This window comes from Leucoraja erinacea, chromosome 29 (genome assembly GCF_028641065.1).
Source record: "Leucoraja erinacea ecotype New England chromosome 29, Leri_hhj_1, whole genome shotgun sequence".
Taxonomy (NCBI): Eukaryota; Metazoa; Chordata; class Chondrichthyes; order Rajiformes; family Rajidae; genus Leucoraja; species Leucoraja erinaceus.
This window is the reverse complement of record NC_073405.1, coordinates 4,775,542-4,793,921: the sequence shown is the minus strand read 5'-3', so window position 1 is coordinate 4,793,921 and position 18,380 is coordinate 4,775,542. Positions and strand designations below refer to the sequence as shown.

The 18,380-nt window shown below is 52.2% G+C and overlaps 1 protein-coding gene across 1 annotated transcript in view; it reads right to left on the bottom strand.

Annotated features, from left to right (window-relative positions):
• Nucleotides 1–14,643: 14,643 nt before the first annotated feature.
• Nucleotides 14,644–18,380, bottom strand: part of LOC129711037 (uncharacterized) — a 43,235-nt gene continuing 39,498 nt past the window's right edge. Inside the window, exon 2 of the mRNA XM_055658387.1 lies at nt 14,644–18,070. Within this exon, the coding sequence (XP_055514362.1) occupies nt 14,701–17,973 (3,273 nt within the window). The 5' untranslated portion in view covers nt 17,974–18,070 and the 3' untranslated portion in view covers nt 14,644–14,700. The remainder of the gene's footprint in view (nt 18,071–18,380) is intronic.

Sequence of the window (18,380 nt, the reverse complement as noted above, 5' to 3'; positions counted from 1 at the left end):
CTGCAGGCCAGACAGCATCCGTTGAAGGAAACACAATGCTGCAGATGTTAAAATAGGAACTGGAAGTTGAAAAGTTCTGACGAAAAGCCATCTAGCTGAAACGTTGGGTAGATTTCTGTACAAAGATGCTGCTCAATCTGCGGAGTGCCCCAACAATTCGTGCCCTCACCCCACACCCAGCCTGGCAGAACCCAGCTATATGTGTCGGCTTTGGTCGGGCCTTGGAGTGCAGGTTCAGAATTTTATACAGGTCACTAAAATCTCTTACATGGTTTGCATCCTCCTCAGTTTTAGATCAATATTCGGTGATATTTGCTCAGCCAGGGCAACAGCATGTTTGAGATTGTGATATCATTGGCATTAGCTGGGTTGGGCAAAATATCACAGGGGAATTTTATGATATTAAAATGGCTAAATCACTGGAGGAAATTGGGATCGGATGGCAGTGGGATAGGTTGGGATGTTAGATGTGAATTGGGTTTTAATATTATACCAGAGATAACAAGGGTTATTTATTTAGCGAATGCAAAGTCCTTTAACCAAGCAGTTGCCTCTTGATCTGCTGTATGAAGGGTGACAAGTCCTCCATTGAGTCTTTGTTGAGGGCATGCTTCAATGATGTGTTGCATTGTTTGCTGCTCTCCACAAGCACACCGTGGGGTTGGACTGCTGCCCCATTTGTGAAGGCTGGCCAAGCAGGGGCCATGTCCAGTCCTGAATCTATTCAGCGTCGTCCACTGCTTCCTTGGGAGATTGGTGCCAGGGACCGGTAGGGTGGGGTCTGACACCAGATGTTTATTTGGGACGTCCTTGGACTCCCATTCCTTTTTCCAAGCTGATTGGATGGTGAAATCAGCTGGTGGTGGGTTCTTCCAAATTGGTCGTCTAGATGGAAGTCGAGCAGTGGGTGGGTTGAAGATGTCCATGTGAATTGGCAGGTGAGGGGAGTTTTTGGTCTTTTGGAGCATCCTTTGAGTGAGGACTACTCGCCGGATGTGTGGAGGGGCTGTGTTGGATAGGACAGGGAGCCAGGGGAGTGGTGTTGAGCGGATTGTTCCTGTGATTACAAGGGTGACAGAAGGCCTGGGATCTCTCTCTGCGACCCGACTGGTCCCGACCCAAAAGGTCATCTATCCATGACCTCCACAGATGCTGCCTGACCCGCTGAGTTACTCCAGCACTGTGTTTATCAACTAGCATCAGCAGAGTTCATTGTGTCGACAGTAATAGAGCCAGGCAGACTGACAAAGATGAATATCGGTTCAAGAAGGAACTGCAGATGCTGGAATATCGAAGGTAGACAAAAATGCTGGAGAAACTCAGCAGGTGAGGCAGCATCTATGGAGCGAAGGAAATAGGCCTATGTCCTCCAGCATTTTAGTCTACCTAAGATGAAAATAGGTGTTTGTAGGATACTAACTGAAACCTCATCTTAAGATCATTCATCACAGAACAGTAACAACATGGGAGGAGGCCATTCAGCTTGTTGAGTCCGTGATAGATATTTTTGTAAGGGCTAACGACTAGTTCCAGCCCCCATCCTCTACCCCCCCCACACCTTGAGTTTGGCCGTGTCTTTTATCACCCGTCCTAATAATACCTAGTTCAGTATCGATTTTAATTTGTTAACCTTCCTCACTTTTACCTTGTCTACTTCATCTGGACGCCCGCAGCGGTGGTTGCGGAGGGTGGATGTCCCGACCAAGGGGGAAAATGGAGGAGGACTGGCCAAATTGTGTGTCTTCTTTATGTGCAAGTGACGAATAAACCTGATTGAATTGAATTGAATTGAATTGAATTCCTGTGAAGCCCCCCTCGGATGTTTTCAATGTGAAAGGCGCTATGTGAATGCAACTAGTTGTAGTTGCAGATGCGGCAAAATTCATCATGTATTATCAAAGGTGTAGGGACATGTATTGTCTTTCCGCTGACTGGTTAGCACACAACAGAAACTTTTCACTGTGCCTTGGTACACGTGACAATAAACTAAACTCAAACTCATCAGGAAAAGGTGGGGTGAAGATTCACAATTGCGCCTTCAAGACAAAACGTTGCTACTGTTTGGTGTGTCTGGTGGAATCCGAGTTATCCAGAACAGGTTGAAACACTAGGATGGCACAGTAGTGTTGCTGACTTACAGCGCCAGAGACCCGGGTTCAATCCTGATCTCGGGTGCTGTCTGTATAGAGTTTGTACCTTCTCCCTGTGACCATGTGAGTTTTCTCCGGGTGCTCCGGTTTCCTCCCACACTCTCCAAAGACGTACAGGTTTGTAGGCTAATTGGCTTTGGTAATAAATTAGGTTCAGGAATAGCTACTTCCCCACAGCCATCAGGCTACTAAACTTGGCTCGGACAAAACTCTGAACACTAATAGCCCATTATCTGTTATTTGCACTTTACCAGTTTATTTATTCATGTGTGTACATGTTTATATAATGGTATATGGACAGGCTGATCTGTTTTGTAGCGCCACTTTCATTTCACTGCACATCTCGTATGTGTATGTGACAAATAAACTTGACTTGACTTGACTTGACTTGACTACTATGTTCTGTTGTGCTGAAGCAAAGCAAGAATTTCATTGTCCTATCAGGGACACATGACAATAAACTCTCTTGAATCTTGAAAAAAAAAAATTGTAAATTTTCCTGCGTGTGTGGGATAGTGCTAGTGTGCAGGGTGATCGCTGGTCAGCACGGACTCGATGGGCCAAAAGGCTTGTTTCCGCGCAGTATCTCTAAGGTCTAAAGCTGCTCACACTAGTTCGCACCTACCTGGAATTGCTGGATCTACCACTTCAGGTGTTCCGATTCAAGTTCTATCCACCAACAGCACAAACCTTTCCAAAATCTCCTGGTTCAATGAACGAGGAGACTATGAATGCAAGCAGGATGGGAGTTGCCCCAACATGGAGCATGGATTTGATGGATGCCACTTGGTTCAAGGCATTTCACCTTCAACTTCTCTCTGAAGAAATTAGCCTGAGTTCAGGGAGTCTTTCTGCAGAGTTGATGCCCGTTTAGGAAAATGCTAGCAGAGCGAGATGTGGGGACTAGTGTCCTCGTCTCATGATATGACTTGCAGTTTGCTGGCTGCAGACCGCATGTGTCAGGGTGAGGTCACAAGGTGACAAGTTGTTACATTCGATGAGGTCACAAAGGCCAGGAAGCGTGTCATGTTGGCCATGAGGTCATCGCTTTGTCGGAGGTCGGCACGACTGCTTGACCTCCACAAGTCCATAGGCAGAGTGCTGGCGGAGCTCGGCGGAGGGAATGGACGGGCGACCTTTAGGGTCGGGGGGTTATCTTCAGGCAGAGGTGGGAGTGAGGTTTTGTAAGAAGTGGGGGGGGGGGGAGCTGGAAGCAAAGACGGGGTTGACGAGATCAGGGTTGCCATTCCTGCCATTGCCAATGGAGAGGCATGCATGGATCAGGCCTTGGCTTTGATCCAAGGATCTGGTGCAGAGCTGGATACTATCCAGCCTAGATCCCTCCAGCCCTGTCCAGGCCAGGGAACCCGCCCTAGCCCTGTCCAGCCGAGAAGATTCCCCCACTCCTGTCCAGCACAGGAGATCTCCCGCTGAATACTGTTACATTGTTGGTTACATCGTGTGCTCTGGGGTAGGATCAGGTGCGCTGATTATGATCCACCATGGGTGAAAGTACGCCACAGCTTCATACTTTCACACCACCCCCAGTCCATCAGCCCTTGAACAACGCAGATCACGGTTGCAAAAGCCATGAACTGGAACAAAGTTAAACTTTCTTCTCTGTGACACAGTCTCTGAGCCTAACTGAGGCCCTCTACAATGTCCCCCATGTTGGGGGGTGGGGGTCCAGAACCAGTGGTCACAGTTTGAGAATAAGGAATAGAGCTATTTTGGACTGGGATGAGGAAAAACATTTTCACCCAGAGAGTTGTGAATCTGTGGAATTCTCTGCCACAGAAGGCAGTGGAGGCCAATTCACTGCATATTTTCAAGGGAGAGTTAGATTTAGCTCTTAGGGCTAACGGAATCAAGGGATATGAGGGGGGGGAAAAGCAGGAACGGGTACTGATTTTTGATGATCAGCCATATTCGAAGGGCAAATGGTCTATTCCTGCACCTATTTTCTATGTATCAATGTTACATTGATCATCAGTAAATCATCAGACCAATGTAGCTGGTTCAGTCCTGTCCAGATGCGCCATTCCCTGAACCTAGACAAGACTATTTCTTGCTATTGCCATTTTATCAACGACTTGTTCTGTTAAAAAAAATATTTTAAATTCCTTTTGCGACCTGGCTCTTTACTGTGGCATCAAACATCACCGGTTGAAATATTTTTTTACAGTCAGTAAAGCTGTGGTGTCCCAAAGGTAGAAACGAGGAATTCCTACACTCCCTACACATTAGGGGCAATTTACATAGAAGCATAGAAAATAGGTGCAGGAGTAGGCCATTCGGCCCGTCGAGCCTGCACCGCCATTCAATATGATCATGGCTGATCATCCAACTCAGTATCCTGTACCTGCCTCCTCTCCATACCCCCTGATCCCTTTAGCCACAAGGACCACATCTAACTGCCTCTTAAATATAGTCAATGAACTGTGGCCCCAACTACCTTCTGCGGGAGAGAATTCCATTCCTGATCATGCTGGTATGGCCTTGACAGGATGAACGTGAAGATGTTTCCTTTTGTGCAGGTATTGCTTAATAATAAGGAGTCACTGATTAAAGACAGAGACGAGGAACTTTCTCTCAGTGGTGTGTGTGTCTGAAACTCTCTTCCTCAAAGGGTGGTGGAAGCAAAGTCTTTGAATATTTTGTAGACAGAGGTTAATAGATTCTTGATAAGAAAGTGGGTGAAAGGTTGCCAGAGACAGGCAGGAATGCAAGGGGTGTTGAGTACAATCGGACCAGCCATGAAATTGAAACAACAGGAGAAGACTCCAGAGCCATTCCTGCTCCTAATATGTACATATATCCTGGATCCGCTTAATGTCAACTCTTATTCTGAGGCACAACCCCAGGTGGTTGTGTTTCATGCACAAGAACGTACGGTTCAGAAGCAGGAATAGGCCATTGGCCCATTGAGTCTGCTCTGCATTCTGTGTGATCTCACCTGACCCTTTACTCAGACACAGCATAGTGTGCCAAGGCCATACGGCCCCACAGTCCCCTACTGACCCCACAGTCTTCTTTCTTAAGCCTGTTCTAGGTATCCATTGACAAACCTCCACATCAGTCAATTGTTGGCTTCTTTTTCTTACAAAATTCTTAAGGGGTTCTAGATGCAGGAAGAGTTCCCTGTTGCTCCAGGACAAGGGGTCACAGCTTAAGGATAAGGGGGAAATCCGTAAAACCCATTGAACTTTTTTTTCACACAGACAAGTGGTCCTCCTGGAATCTCTGCCACAGAGGGTTGTGAGGGCAGTTCATTGGCTATATTTAAGAGGGAGTTAGATGTGGCCCCCCAGGGTTGAGGCCCAGTTGGATGATCACACTTCTGTCGAAGGGCCGGCCACCTGCACCTTCTTCAGCTGTTCCTGAGGGCGACCTCTTCTTTCCTCTCTTTTCCTTTTTCCTTGGGCGTTCCATCATTCCAGGGCTTGCCGGGTGATGTTTGTGGCAGGTTACTGGATAGACTCGGTTGTACTCGCTAGAATTTAGAAGATTGAGGGGGGATCTTATAGAAACTTACATGATCAGCCATGATCATATTGAATGGCGGTGCAGGCTCGAAGGGCCGAATGGCCTACTCCTGCACCTATTTTCTAGGTTTCTATGTTTCCTGAGAGTGCATCCAACCCAACTCCATTTTCTCCTTCCAATTTGTAAGTCAATGGACTCCTGGCTTGTTCTTCTCCACAGGTCCACATTGCTTACTTTGTCTCTCCACCAGATGTTAAGTATTCTCCTAAGGCAGGTGTCAATGAATGTTTGCAGCCTGTTTGTAGTGTGTTTTGTTGTTTTCCATGTCTCTGATCCATACAGCATCACCAGCTTTCACATTTGAGTTAAAGATGTGTATTTTGGTGTTGATTGAGTTGTGTTTTTTTGGTTTGTTTGTTTTCAAAACTTTATTTATTTATTTTTTTCCAAAACTTTATTGTCATTCAGAAATACATCAATAATTGCAATTCTGAACAAATTTCGTTGCATCTGGAGCGAAATTTCGTTCCAGATATTCCTGAGCATGTTAAACACCACCCTAGCCTTATTGATTCTACTTTTTATGTCTGCCTCTGCCCCACCGGTGATGTCCACAACACTGCCTAGGTATGTGAATGTTTCTGCCTCATCTAGAGCAGTGCTGTGCGTAAGGATAGGGTTGCTGATTTTGAAGTGGATCCTCATCACCTGAGTCTTTGCTGTATTGGGTGCAAGACCAAGTTTTGTTGCAGCTTGTGAGAGTCTGTCCGAGTCTTCTCCTGCATTTGTATCTGTGTGTGTGTGAAAGGAAAGCTATGTCTGTGTGGAGTTTACACGTTGACCGTATAGAGAAGCGGGAGCTGAAGGGACAACAACGGCCAGAGTGCTTGGCGAACATTGGCCGTTTGCTCACTGCATTTCATCAACTAATTATTTGTGTTTTTTCTTGATTCCTTTGGCATCTAAAAAGTTTCAGAAGTGATAAATCTGGCTGTAAATTTTTTAAATCGCCCATGGTTCCCAAGTGGGTTTTTACATACAAAATGAAAACGCATCTGAAGAAAAATTTACAGGCAGATTGGTCACCTGAGAATTTTCAGATACCAAAGGAATCAAGAAAAAACACAAATAATGTCTTACTGTTGATGAAATGCAGTGAGCAAACGTAATAATTCCCAATATTTTCAATTCCGATATCTGCGTGGCCAATGTTTACCAAGCACTTTAGCTGCTGTTGTCCCTTCAGTTCTCGCTTCTCTATACCTTCATTTCGCTTCACTTTTGGAATTCTAAAGTTGGGTACATGTCTCTCACACTTACCCCGACTCCCACGATTTTTTTCAGCGCAAAAATTCAACATTTTGGTGGTTTTTAACAGGTAGGAAAGTACGCGTTTCTAGCATTAATAACATATACCAGAAGTGTTGGATGTCCTCCAGTTGGATTTAGCGGCTCCGTGCGTCAAGCCCTATGACCCAATGACCTTACGTGCAACCCCCCCCCCCCCCCCTATTGTCCAGGATGCTCCGCAGTTTGAGGAGAATCCTCTCCCCTCCAAGACCAACCTCCCATGAATCCAACTCCAACTCCGCCCCCAAGACAGAGCCAACCTTCCTGATGCGTTTGTTGGTCCCATGGGCGTCCGCAGCCTTCATTAAACCAAAGCCAAACCTACAAGTCTTTTGGATGCGGGAGGAAACCGGAGCATTCGGAGGAAGCCCTCGCAGGTCACAGGGAGAATGTATAAACTCCATACAGACAGCACCCGTAGTCAGAATCAAACACAGGTCTCTGGCGCTGTGAGGCAGCAACTCTACCGCTGCGCCTCCGTGTTGCTTCTTATTCCATCCTATTTCTACAGGGAACTGAGGTCCCAATGATAGGATGGAGGGTGCAGGAACTGGGACCCTGGCAAGGGGAAGAGCGTGCAGAAACATGAATTAATGAGCCCAATACCAAACCCATTGCCATTTATGGATTAATTACAATAAAAAGGAACTGCAGATGCTGGTTTATACCAAATAAATTGATCCAGAATGCTGGATTAACTCAGCGGGTCAGGCAGCATCTCTGGTGAAAATGGATAGATGACGTCTCGGGTCGGAACCCTTCTTCTGTTCTTCATTTGAAGAACTGTCCTGACCTGAAACGTCACTTATACATTTTCTCTAGAGATGTCGCCGACACCCTGAAGAAGGGTCTCGTCCCGAAACATTGCCTACTCCTTTTCTCCAGAGATGCTGCCTGATCTGCTGAGTTGCTCCAGCACTTTGTGTCTGTTTATGTAAACCATCATTTGCAGGTCCTAGTTTCTACTGTAATCACCCTTTGTATAGGGAAGCAATGGAGATCTTGACTGTCCTGTATGGAGTTGGTACGTTGGTTCTCCCTAAGCCCACAAGGGTTTTCTCTGGGTGTTCCAGTTTCCTCCAAAACACCAAAGACGTAAATGTTTGTAGGCAGAAGCCAGACACAAAAAGCTTGAATAACTTAACGGGTCAGACAGCATCGCTGGAGGAAAGGAATAGGTGACCTTTCGGGTCGAGACCCTTCTTCAAAGTCTGAAGAATGGCCTTGACCCAAAAAGTCACCTATTCCTTTTCTCCAGAGATGCTGTCTGACCCACTAAATTACTGTAGCTTTTCGTGTCTGTCTTCAGTTTAGACAATAGACGATAGACAATAAACCAGCATCTGCAGTTCCTTCATACACACGAGGTTTGGAGGTTAAAATAGTAAAATAGTCCCTATTGTACAGGGTAGTGTTAATGTATGGGGGTGGGGGTTGCTGGTAGGCGTGGACTCGATGGGCCGAAGGGCCTGTTTCCACGCTGTAAGTGAAGTAACCGGGGTAGTTAGTCAACGTGGGGATATCTAGAGGCCGGGTTACAGGAAAATAAGTGGAAGGATGGAAATGGGATTAGTGGGAATGCACTGAGAGCCAGGCTTGATGGATCAGACAACTTTCTTCTTGGTTGCAGTCAGAAATGAAGTCATTCTGGGCTGCATGACTCACTTGTCCCAGAGCAAGGTCTACCTCCAAAGTCTAAATGAATGAGTTCTGGTGAAACGTCAGACATCTGGACATTATTTCCCTCACGGCGACTGCCGAACTTCTACCAACACATCACGTGTGCCACCAGGGGGGAGAGAACTTTGGACCACTGCTACACGCCGTTCAGGAAAGGCTACAAGGCCGTTTCACTCCCTCCCCTAGGAAAATCTGACCACGCTGCCATTTTCCTGTTGCCGGAGTATAAACAGAGGATAGTTCGGGAAGTGGTAGAGACGAGGGACGTAAAGCGGTGGTCCGACCAGTCAGAGGCCATGCTGCAAGATGCACTGAGTGATGTCGACTGGAATATGTTCGAAGCAAGTTCCAGTGACGTCAGTGAGTTCGCGGAAGCAGTCACGGACTTCATCGCAACAGTAACCAACAACATCGTCCCCACAGTAAGGGTAAGCACCTTTCCGAATCAAAAACCCTGGGTAGACAGATCTGTTCGTGTGGCCTTGAATGCTCGCACCACTGCCTACAACTGGCATCAGGAAACATGGACATCGACAGAGTCCTACCGACTGCGAAGGGCAGTGAAGGATGCAAAGAGGAGGTACAGAGACAAGATGGAGTTACAGATGGAGCAGCAGGACACCAGAAGCCTGTGGCAGGGGCTACGGATTGTAACCAACTACCGGAGCACCCCTCCCTCATCCGCAAGTGCTGGCACCTTCCTAGCTGATGACCTGAACTCCTTTTACGCTCATTTCGAGAGGGGCAACACCACCCCAGGTCTGCCGACTATCGACAATACCGCCAGCAGGCTGGCTATCGAAGCTGCAGGGAGGAATGTGCACACACTCTCGCTGTCCGAGCACGACGTGAGGAGGGCTCTGACACAGGTGAACACGAGAAAAGCTGCAGGCCCCGATGGCATCTCGGGGCGAGTACTCAAGTCCTGTGCTACGCAGCTAGCTCCAGTGCTCACTACATTATTCAACCTCTACCTGGACAAGTCCGTGGTCCCTGCCTGCTTCAAAAAATCCATCATTGTACCGGTACCAAAATATGCCTCCCCAGCCTGTCTGAATGACTACCGTCCGGTGGCCCTTACCTCGGTAGTCATGAAATGCTTTGAGAGGCTGGTGAAGAAACACATCTGCGCCTTCCTCCCTCGGAACATGGACCTGTTACAGTTTGCATACCGTCCGAACAGATCCACGGACAATGCGGTCTCCCAGGTCTTGCACACCGCTCTCTCCCATCTGGACAGCCAGAAGGGGGGCTACGTGAGGATGCTGTTCATAGACTACAGTTCAGCCTTCAACACGATAATCCCCACCAGACTGGCCGAGAAGCTAATGGAATTGGGGTTCGACACCTCCCTGTGTGCCTGGGTCCTGGACTTTCTCACCGCCAGGCCCCAGGTAGTCAATATGGGAGGGAATACATCGAAGCCCCTCACCCTGAGCACAGGATCGCCCCAGGGTTGCATCCTCAGCCCCCTATTGTACTCCCTGTACACACATGACTGTGTGGCTAAGTTCAGCTCCAACTCAATAATTAAGTTTGCTGATGACACTGTGGTGGTGGGCCTGATCTCAGACAATGATGAGAAGGCCTACCGGGAGGAGGTGGCTGATCTAGCACTCTGGTGCCAGGATAACAGCCTTCTCTTGAACATCAAAAAAATGAAGGAGCTGATCATGGACTTTAGGAGGGCACATCATCCGAGGACGTACACTCCATTGAGGATAAATGGGGATCCTGTGGATAGGGTGAACTGTTTTAAATATCTGGGAGTCCACATCTCCGAGGATATGACATGGGCATCACACGCCTCAGCACTCATGAGTAAGGCAAGGCAGCGCCTTTACCACCTCAGGCAATTGAGGAAATTCAGAGTGTCTCCAAGGATCCTCCAGTGCTTCTACGCAGCGGCGGTGGAAAGCATCTTGTCCGGGAACATTACCATCTGGTTTGGGATTTGCTCTGCCAAGGACAAGAAGGCTCTGCAGAGAGTAGTGCGTTCGGCCGAACGCACTATGGGAACTTCACTCACCCCCCTGCAGGAACTATACATCAGGAGGTGCAACTACAGAGCCAACAATATCATGAGAGACCCCTTCCACCCCTGCAACGGACTGTTCCAGCTGCTACGGTCAGGCAAACGCCTCCGTTGCCATGCGGTGAGAAAAGAGAGGTTGAGAAGGAGTTTCTTCCCAGAGGCCATTCGGACTGTAAATGCCTATCTCACCAGGGACTAACTCTACTGAACGTTTTTCCTTCCATTATTTATTATGTAAAGGTATATGTGTGTTATGATTGTGTTTGTAGTTTGTTTGGTTGTTTGTCTTTTGCACAAAAGTCCGCGAGCATTGCCACTTTCATTTCACTGCACATCTCGTATGTGTATGTGACAAATAAACTTGACTTGACTTGACTTGACCAACCTTTCCAATATCCTTTAAGTTTCAGTCTTCCTTCACCTGGTTCCAGATCAGAGGTCACCACAAACTGTAGTGGAGTTTTAAGCAAAGATCCTAGAGTATCTTTGGTTTTAAGGAAGTCACCTACAATACAATACAATTTATTTGTGTCATTTGAACCTCATTGAGTCGTCTTTCTTACAGTTTGGCTTTCTTCCAAACCAATTGTTCAAGCGCTTTTGATTGCAACATGCGCCTTAATTTAGTTCAACAAAGAAACTGACAAGTTACTAAAGAACTTGTCGCCTGTGTTGGGCGCCATCTTGGGAAGCAATCTTGGGAACCTCATTGAGGTTCAAACGAAATTTGGTTTCTGCAGTCATACACACAAGAAAAAGAACCAAGACACAACACAATTTGCACAAACATCTTGGCAGAGGTGGCCAAATCTCATTAGATTCTACCTGGAGGGTTAAACGGGCAGCATCCTACCTCCCCACTGTGCACTAGCACCCTGACTCCCACCACACACATTGCCAAAGGTGAGGACTTTGCTTTGGTGACACAAAGAACTGCAGATGCTGGAATTGATGTTGTAAACGATACAGCATGGGAATGGCCCACCGAGTCTCTGCCAGCCATCAATCACCCGTCACGCTAGTTCCAGGTTATCCCACTTTCTCATCTGCCCCTTGCACACTCAGGGCAATTTACAGAGGTCAAATTAACCAGCAGACCCGCACGTCTTCGGGATGTGGGAGGAAACCGGGGCACCTGGAGAAAACCCACGCGGTCACAGGGAGAACATGCAAAACTCCTCAAAAACAGCACCCGAGGTCAGGATCAAACTTGGGTCTCTGGTGCCATGAGGCAGCAGCTCCACCAATAGGGAATGGGGCCGAAGATAGGTCCCGACCCAAAACGTCGACTGACATTCCCTCTGCAGATGCTGCCCGACGTTAGTTCCTCCAACACATTGCGTTTTGCCCCAGGATTGTTTCATTACCGTATTGGCTTATTCCTGGCTGCTGGAGTAGGAGGCCAACCTTTAATTGCAGCGGACTCCGGAAATACTGTGGGACAGGCAGCAACTCGGAATTGGGATAACATGAATCGCATTTGCAAGAAGATTAGAGGAAGCAGTTATCCCCAGAAAACAGAGAGTGTGGACCCCAGGCAACCGAACCATTCTATCACCAACTAGGGAGCGGTCCTGACCTCCCATCTTGCTTCCCAAGATGGCGCCCAACACAGGCGACAATTTGCGGACCAACCACAGAAGCAGATCTACAAACTCACATAACAATCACTCCACACTTTTAAATCTGTAATACACTGTAAATGGATCGATTGTAATCATGTATTGTCTTTCTGCTGACTGGTCAGCATGCAACAAAAAGCTTTCCACTGTACTTTAGGTACACGTGACCAGAATAAACTAATCTGAAGGGACCCAACTCCTGCAGGTGAGGAATAAATATAGAAACATATAAAATAGGTGCAGGAGTAGGCCATTCGGCCCTTCGAACCATCACCTCCATGTAATATGATCATTGCTTTCTCCTCATATCCCTGGATTCTGTTAGCCCTAAGAGCTATATCCAACTCTCTGCTGAAAACATCCAGCGAATTGGCCTCCACTGCCTTCTGTGGCAGAGAATGCCACAGATTCACAACTCTCTGGGTGAAAAGGTTTGACCTCATCTCGGTCCTAAATGGCCGACTCCTTATTCTGGAGCCGGGACCCCTGGTTCTGGATTCCCCCAACATCGGGGGACATTTTGTCCTGCACCTAGCCTGTCCAATCCCTTTAAGCATTTTATGTTTCTACACGACCCCCTCTCATCATTCTAAATTCCTGTGATTTCCATAAGAGACGTGGCTTGAAAGACCTGAATCGACACGGGAGGGTGAAAGGAACAGAGGATGGGGAGAGAGGGGCAGATGTTGAAGGGAGATGGAGGTGGAGGATTCAATCACACCCATCCATAGTCTCCAAGGACAGGTTTATGAGTGGATTGGAAATGAGTGGATAGAGAAAGGTTGAACAAGTTAGGGCTTTATTCTTTGGAGCGCAGAAGGTTAAGGGGGGACTTGATAGAGGTCTTTAAAATGATGAGAGGGATAGACAGAGTTGACGTGGATAAGCTTTTCCCATTGAGAGTAGGGAAGATTCAAACAAGAGGACATGACTTGAGAATTAAGGGACAGAAGTTTAGGGGTAACTTGACGGGGAACTTCTTTACTCAGAGAGTGGTGGCTGTGTGGAATGAGCTTCCAGTGGAAGTGGTGGAGGCAGGTTCGATTTTATCATTTAAAAATAAATTGGATAGTTATATGGACGGGAAAGGAATGGACGGCTATGGTCTTGAGTGCAGGGAGATGGGACTAGGGGAGAGTATGTGTTCGGCACGGACTAGAAGGGTCGAGATTGCCTGTTTCCGTGCTGTAATTGTTATATGGTTATATGGAAATTGTCTAGATTAAGTTGGTGGCCCAGTCACAGTGAGAGAGGCATAAGGGGGAGAGACGGCAGAGGTTGCCAAGCCACTGGGTGTTGGTAAAGTGGAGATTGGTGAGCCCTTGATTAGGAAAGGGTTACGGAGAGAAGACAGGAGAATGGGGTTGAGAGGGAAAATTACATCAGCCAGTTTGACGAAAGGTCTCGACCCCGAAACGTCACCCATTCCTCCTCTCCAGAGATGCTGCCTGTCCCGCTGAGTTACTCCAGCTTTTTTGTGTCGGCCTTTGGTTTAAACCAGCATCTGCAGTTCCTTCCTACACATAAATGACGGTGCAGACTCGATGAGCCGAATGGCTGAATGGGTGGTGAATCTGTGGGATCCGTTGTCACGGGCACGTTATTGGGTATTTTTAAGGCGGAGATTGATGAGTATGGGTGTCATGGGGAGAATCCAGGAGAGTGGGGTTAGAAGGGAAAGATCGATCAGCCATGACTGATGGGCCGAATAGCCTAATTCTGTTCCTTTGTATTATGGTCTTATGAAAGGTACGAGCAGAGAACAACATGCTGGAGTGACTCAGAGGGTCAGTCAGCGTCTGTGGAGGGAATGGATATAAGGTCAGGGCCGGGACCTTTCTTCAGTCTGAATCACTCCATAACTTGTTGAGCAAGATTCCATCACTTGCAGATTCTTGTGGCTTGGATGGACAATAGACAATAGGTGCAGGAGTAGGCCATTCGGCCCCTCGAGCCAGCACCGCCATTCAATGTGATCATCCCCAATCAGTACCCCGTTCCTGCCTTCTCCCCATATCCCCCGACTCCGCTATCTTTAAGAGCCCTATCTAGCTCTCTCGTGAAAGCATCCAGAGAACCTGCCTCCACCGGTTCTCTGGAGGCAGAGAATTCCACAGACGGTTCACATGTTTTAGACGTAGGGTCAGAATAAAGCCATTCGGCCCATCTAGTCTACTCTACCATTCAATCATGGCTGATCTCTCTCAACCCCATTCTTCCCCCCGTAACCCCGACACCCCGGGTTGGGTGGAAAGCGGGCGTTGAATTTCAACACGTCTCAACAATAAGCAGCGCGATATTTGTAGGCTCATTTGCTTTTATTAGTATAGGGCCAGTGGGGTTGCGAGCTCCCTGGGTATCTGTGGCCGCCTCTCTCTCAGCTCTGCTCGGCCGCCGTCGCTTTCACGTGGATGGTCACTTTGCGGGGGTTGTAGCAAGGGTTACGCTTGACATAGATGGCCGGCTTGTCGCCCTTGAGCTGCGCCCTCCAGCCGGTCTCCTGTGGCCGCTGGCCGCCGCCTCCCGCCGCCGCCCGGTGGGGCCTGGCCGCCTTGGGGTGCGGCTTGCCCCCTCCCCTCTCCCTGCCCCCCTGCGGGTTCCTGCCGATGCTGCCCAGGAACTTCCTGATCTGGTAGCCGCGGAAGCAGGCCTGGATCATGACCGCCGCCCGGGCCATGCGGGTGATCCGGCGCCGGGCCAGGAGACCCCTCCACACGGCCTGGATGGCGGTGGCCGCTCGGTCCCTCTCCTGGTGCTGGCGCCGGGTCCGCACCGAACGCCGGGCCCACTGCTCGATGCGGTTGTGGAGGCCGGAGGCGGCCGCGCTCGGCACCGGGATGCCGGGCGTGCAGAGCGGGGCGAAGACCGGCGCGTCCCGCTCTCTCGCCTCCATCTCCACCGCTGCTGGAGGTGCCGGCGGCAGGGGCGGGGGGGTCTGCTCGTTGTGGACCCGCGGTTCTGGCTGCCTCGGGGCGCGGTGGGTGGGGGGGAGAGGCGGGGAGGGGACGGTGGTCTTGGCCGCCTTCTTGCCCGCGGCTTTGAGGCTGACCAGCGGGAAGATGCCTTCGCTTTCAAACTCTCTCCGCGTCTGGTAGCGCCTGAAGGTGGCCTGGATCTTGGTGGCGGCCGACACTTGTTCCTGCAGCGCCCGCCGGGTCCGGTGGCCCTTCCACGCAGCCTGGATGGTCCCGGCCGCCGCGCTCTCTTCCCGCAGCCGCTTGAGCGATCGGCGCGCCGGCTGCCCGGGGGGCGGAGGACATCCCGCCGCGTCCTTCGGCACCTCCAGCTCGGACAGGTCGAAGTCCGACAGCTCGGGATAGGGGTAGGGGTGGGGGTGAGGATGGCCACCCCCCGGCCTGTGCTCCTGGTAGCGGATCAGCTTGCGGGGGCCCGAGGTGTTGTAAGGGGTCGAATGCACCAGGTACTGGGAGCCGGGGCCCGGCGGCAGCAGCGTGTCGGTGTCGGCTCCCGGCGCCCTGAAGGCGAACCTCGGGCGCCCGTCCTCGCCGCGCTCCGCTCTCACCACCACCACCTCCTCCACGCTGCGCTTCTTCAGCAAGCGAGCCGAGGCGAGGGAGACCGGGGCCGAGGAGCAGCAGGACACGGTGTCCACGCCGCCCCCGCCCCCGGTGTCGCCGCCGCCGCCGCCGCCGTTCATCATGTAGCCGGGGAGCAGCTCGTCCGATTTGGGATCCTCGTCGATGATGGAGAGCGGTTCGCGGAGGACGCTCTGCTCGCCGGAGCCCGGGCCCCAGCCGCGGGTGAGCCACGTACCGACCTCCGCCGGTCCCGCCCCGCTGCGCGCCCCCTCCGGGTGCGGGATGGAAGAAAGCTCGTTGACATCGCCGGCCTTGTCGCCGTTAACGGGGCGGGTGGGGCCGCAGTTGTCGGGGCCGGCGCTGCCGCCGTTGAAGGAGCGAGGGGGGTTGCCGCCGTTAACCGGGAGGTCGGTGCCGCCGCCGCTGCTGATGCTGGCGTTGGTCGAGAGGAAGCTGCCGTGAACGGCGCGGATACTGTCGTGGTTGCCGCTGTGACCGGAGCGGACGCTGCCGTTCGCGGAGCGGGCGCTGCCGGCGTGGCCGCCGCCGCCGGTGCTACCGGAGCCGGTGCAGTCGTTGTTGTAGTTAACGGCGCGGACGCGGTCGTGGTTGTGGTTGATGTTGTTAGCGCAGCGCACGCTGCCGGTGTGGCCGGCGCAGTCGTTGTTGTAGTTGGCGGAGCGGACGCTGTGGCTGCTGCTGCCGGTACCGGAGCGGACGCTGCCGGCGTGTCCGGTGTGGCCGCCGGTACCGGAGCCGGCGCAGTCGTTGTTGTAGTTGACCGAGCGGACGCTGTGGCTGCTGCTGGCGCCGGAGCGGACGCTGCCGGTGCGGGTGCCGTCGTTGCTGTTGCAGTGCACCGAGCGGATGCTGTCGTTGCTGCCGGTACTGACCGAGTGGACGCTGCCGGCGTGACCCCCGTTACCGGGGCGGACGCTGCCGATACCGGCGCAGATGCAGTAGCTGATGCAGTCGCCGGAGCGGATGATGTTGCTGTTGTCGTTGCCGGAGCGGCCGACGCCTGTGTTGGTGGGGCCGGTACCGGGGCGGCCGACGCCTGTGTTGGTGGGGCCGGTACCGGAGCGGGCGCCGCCGGCTCTGTTGTTGTTGGGGCCGGTACCGGGGCGGGCGCCGCCGGTGTTGTTGCTGCTGCGGGTGGGGGCGTAGAGGGAGCTGGGCAGCGACACGTCCAAGCCGTCCAGCGGCATCCCGGACGCGGCTCCGTGGGACCGGAGTTGGCCGTGTTCGTAGGACAGGTTGAAGTCCACCATGTCCGACTCCTGGTCGAGTGGCTCGGGTTGGTGGGGCCGGGGCGGGTTGATCTTTTTGCGGTCCAGGTAACCCCTGAAGAAGGACTGGATGTAGACCACGGCCCCCAGCAGGGTGGACATGTCTTTGCGCACCTTGTAGCCTCTCCAGTTGGTCTGGATCCTTGTGGCGGCCACATCGCACATCATCCCGGGCAGGCGGTTCTGCTGCGTCTGGTCGCAGACGAACCTGGGCGTGCGGGCTCGGGGGGGTTGGGGTTGGGGTTGAGTTGGGGGTTGGGCGCAGATGTCTCTCAAGCGGCGGCTGGGCTGGCAGCGGATGCCGTCCGGGTGCTTTTTGATGGGGAGAGACTGGGCAGTGGAGGCGGCCGGGCGCTTCTCCGGCACTGGTACTGGTACCGGCCACCGCCTGCCCTCCCGGCTCCGTGGCCGCGGCGGCGGTGGTGGCGGCGGCGGCGGCCCCCTCCGTGGGGCTGGGGGCGGCGGGGGACACAGGACCCTGGGATCCTCCCAGCTCAGGTACTGCCCGTGTATGCGGAGGCGGCGGCTGACGGGTTCCCGCAGCACATGGCGCACCCGGCAGCCCCGCCAGAAGGACTGCAGCAGGATGGCGGCTCCCTGCTCGATGTACTGCTGCTTCCTGGCGCAGTAGCCGCGCCACAGCGCCTGGATCTTGGCCGCCGACAGGTTCATCAGCTTCAGCAGCTCCCCGGCGATGAAGGCGTCCTGCACCGCGCAGCAATCCACCGGGGCCCCGAGGGGCGGCGTGGTCGGCGGGCAGCGGAAATCCAGCGGCCGCGGGCCGCGGTTCACCGGCAGAGGGATGGGGCGTGCGGGCTCCATGCAGTCAGAAGAAGGGGGGTGGGGGAAGAGGGAGAGAGGGAGAGAGAGAGAGAGAAAGAGGGGGCAAAGATCTGGCGGTTCACACGGAAATTAGAATCTGAAAAATAAACAGAAAGGTTTGGAAATGTCAGGTCCACAGTTTTTACGCGAAACATCTCTGGCGCTGGGGGGGGGGGGGGGGGGGGGTGAGATGGGGATGGGGAGAGGGCGAGGTGAGGGGGTTGGTAGGGAGGGAGTGAGGTGGGGGGTAGGGGGGGGGTGAGGGTCAGGCGGGGGGGGGGGGTGAGGGGGGGGTGGGGAGAGGATGAGGTGAGGGGTTTGGTAGGGAGGGGGTGGTGGGGGAGGGCGTGGGGGGGGGTGCGATGGGGGGGGGGGGAGGTGTGGGGTGGGGGAGGGGGGGGGGGGTG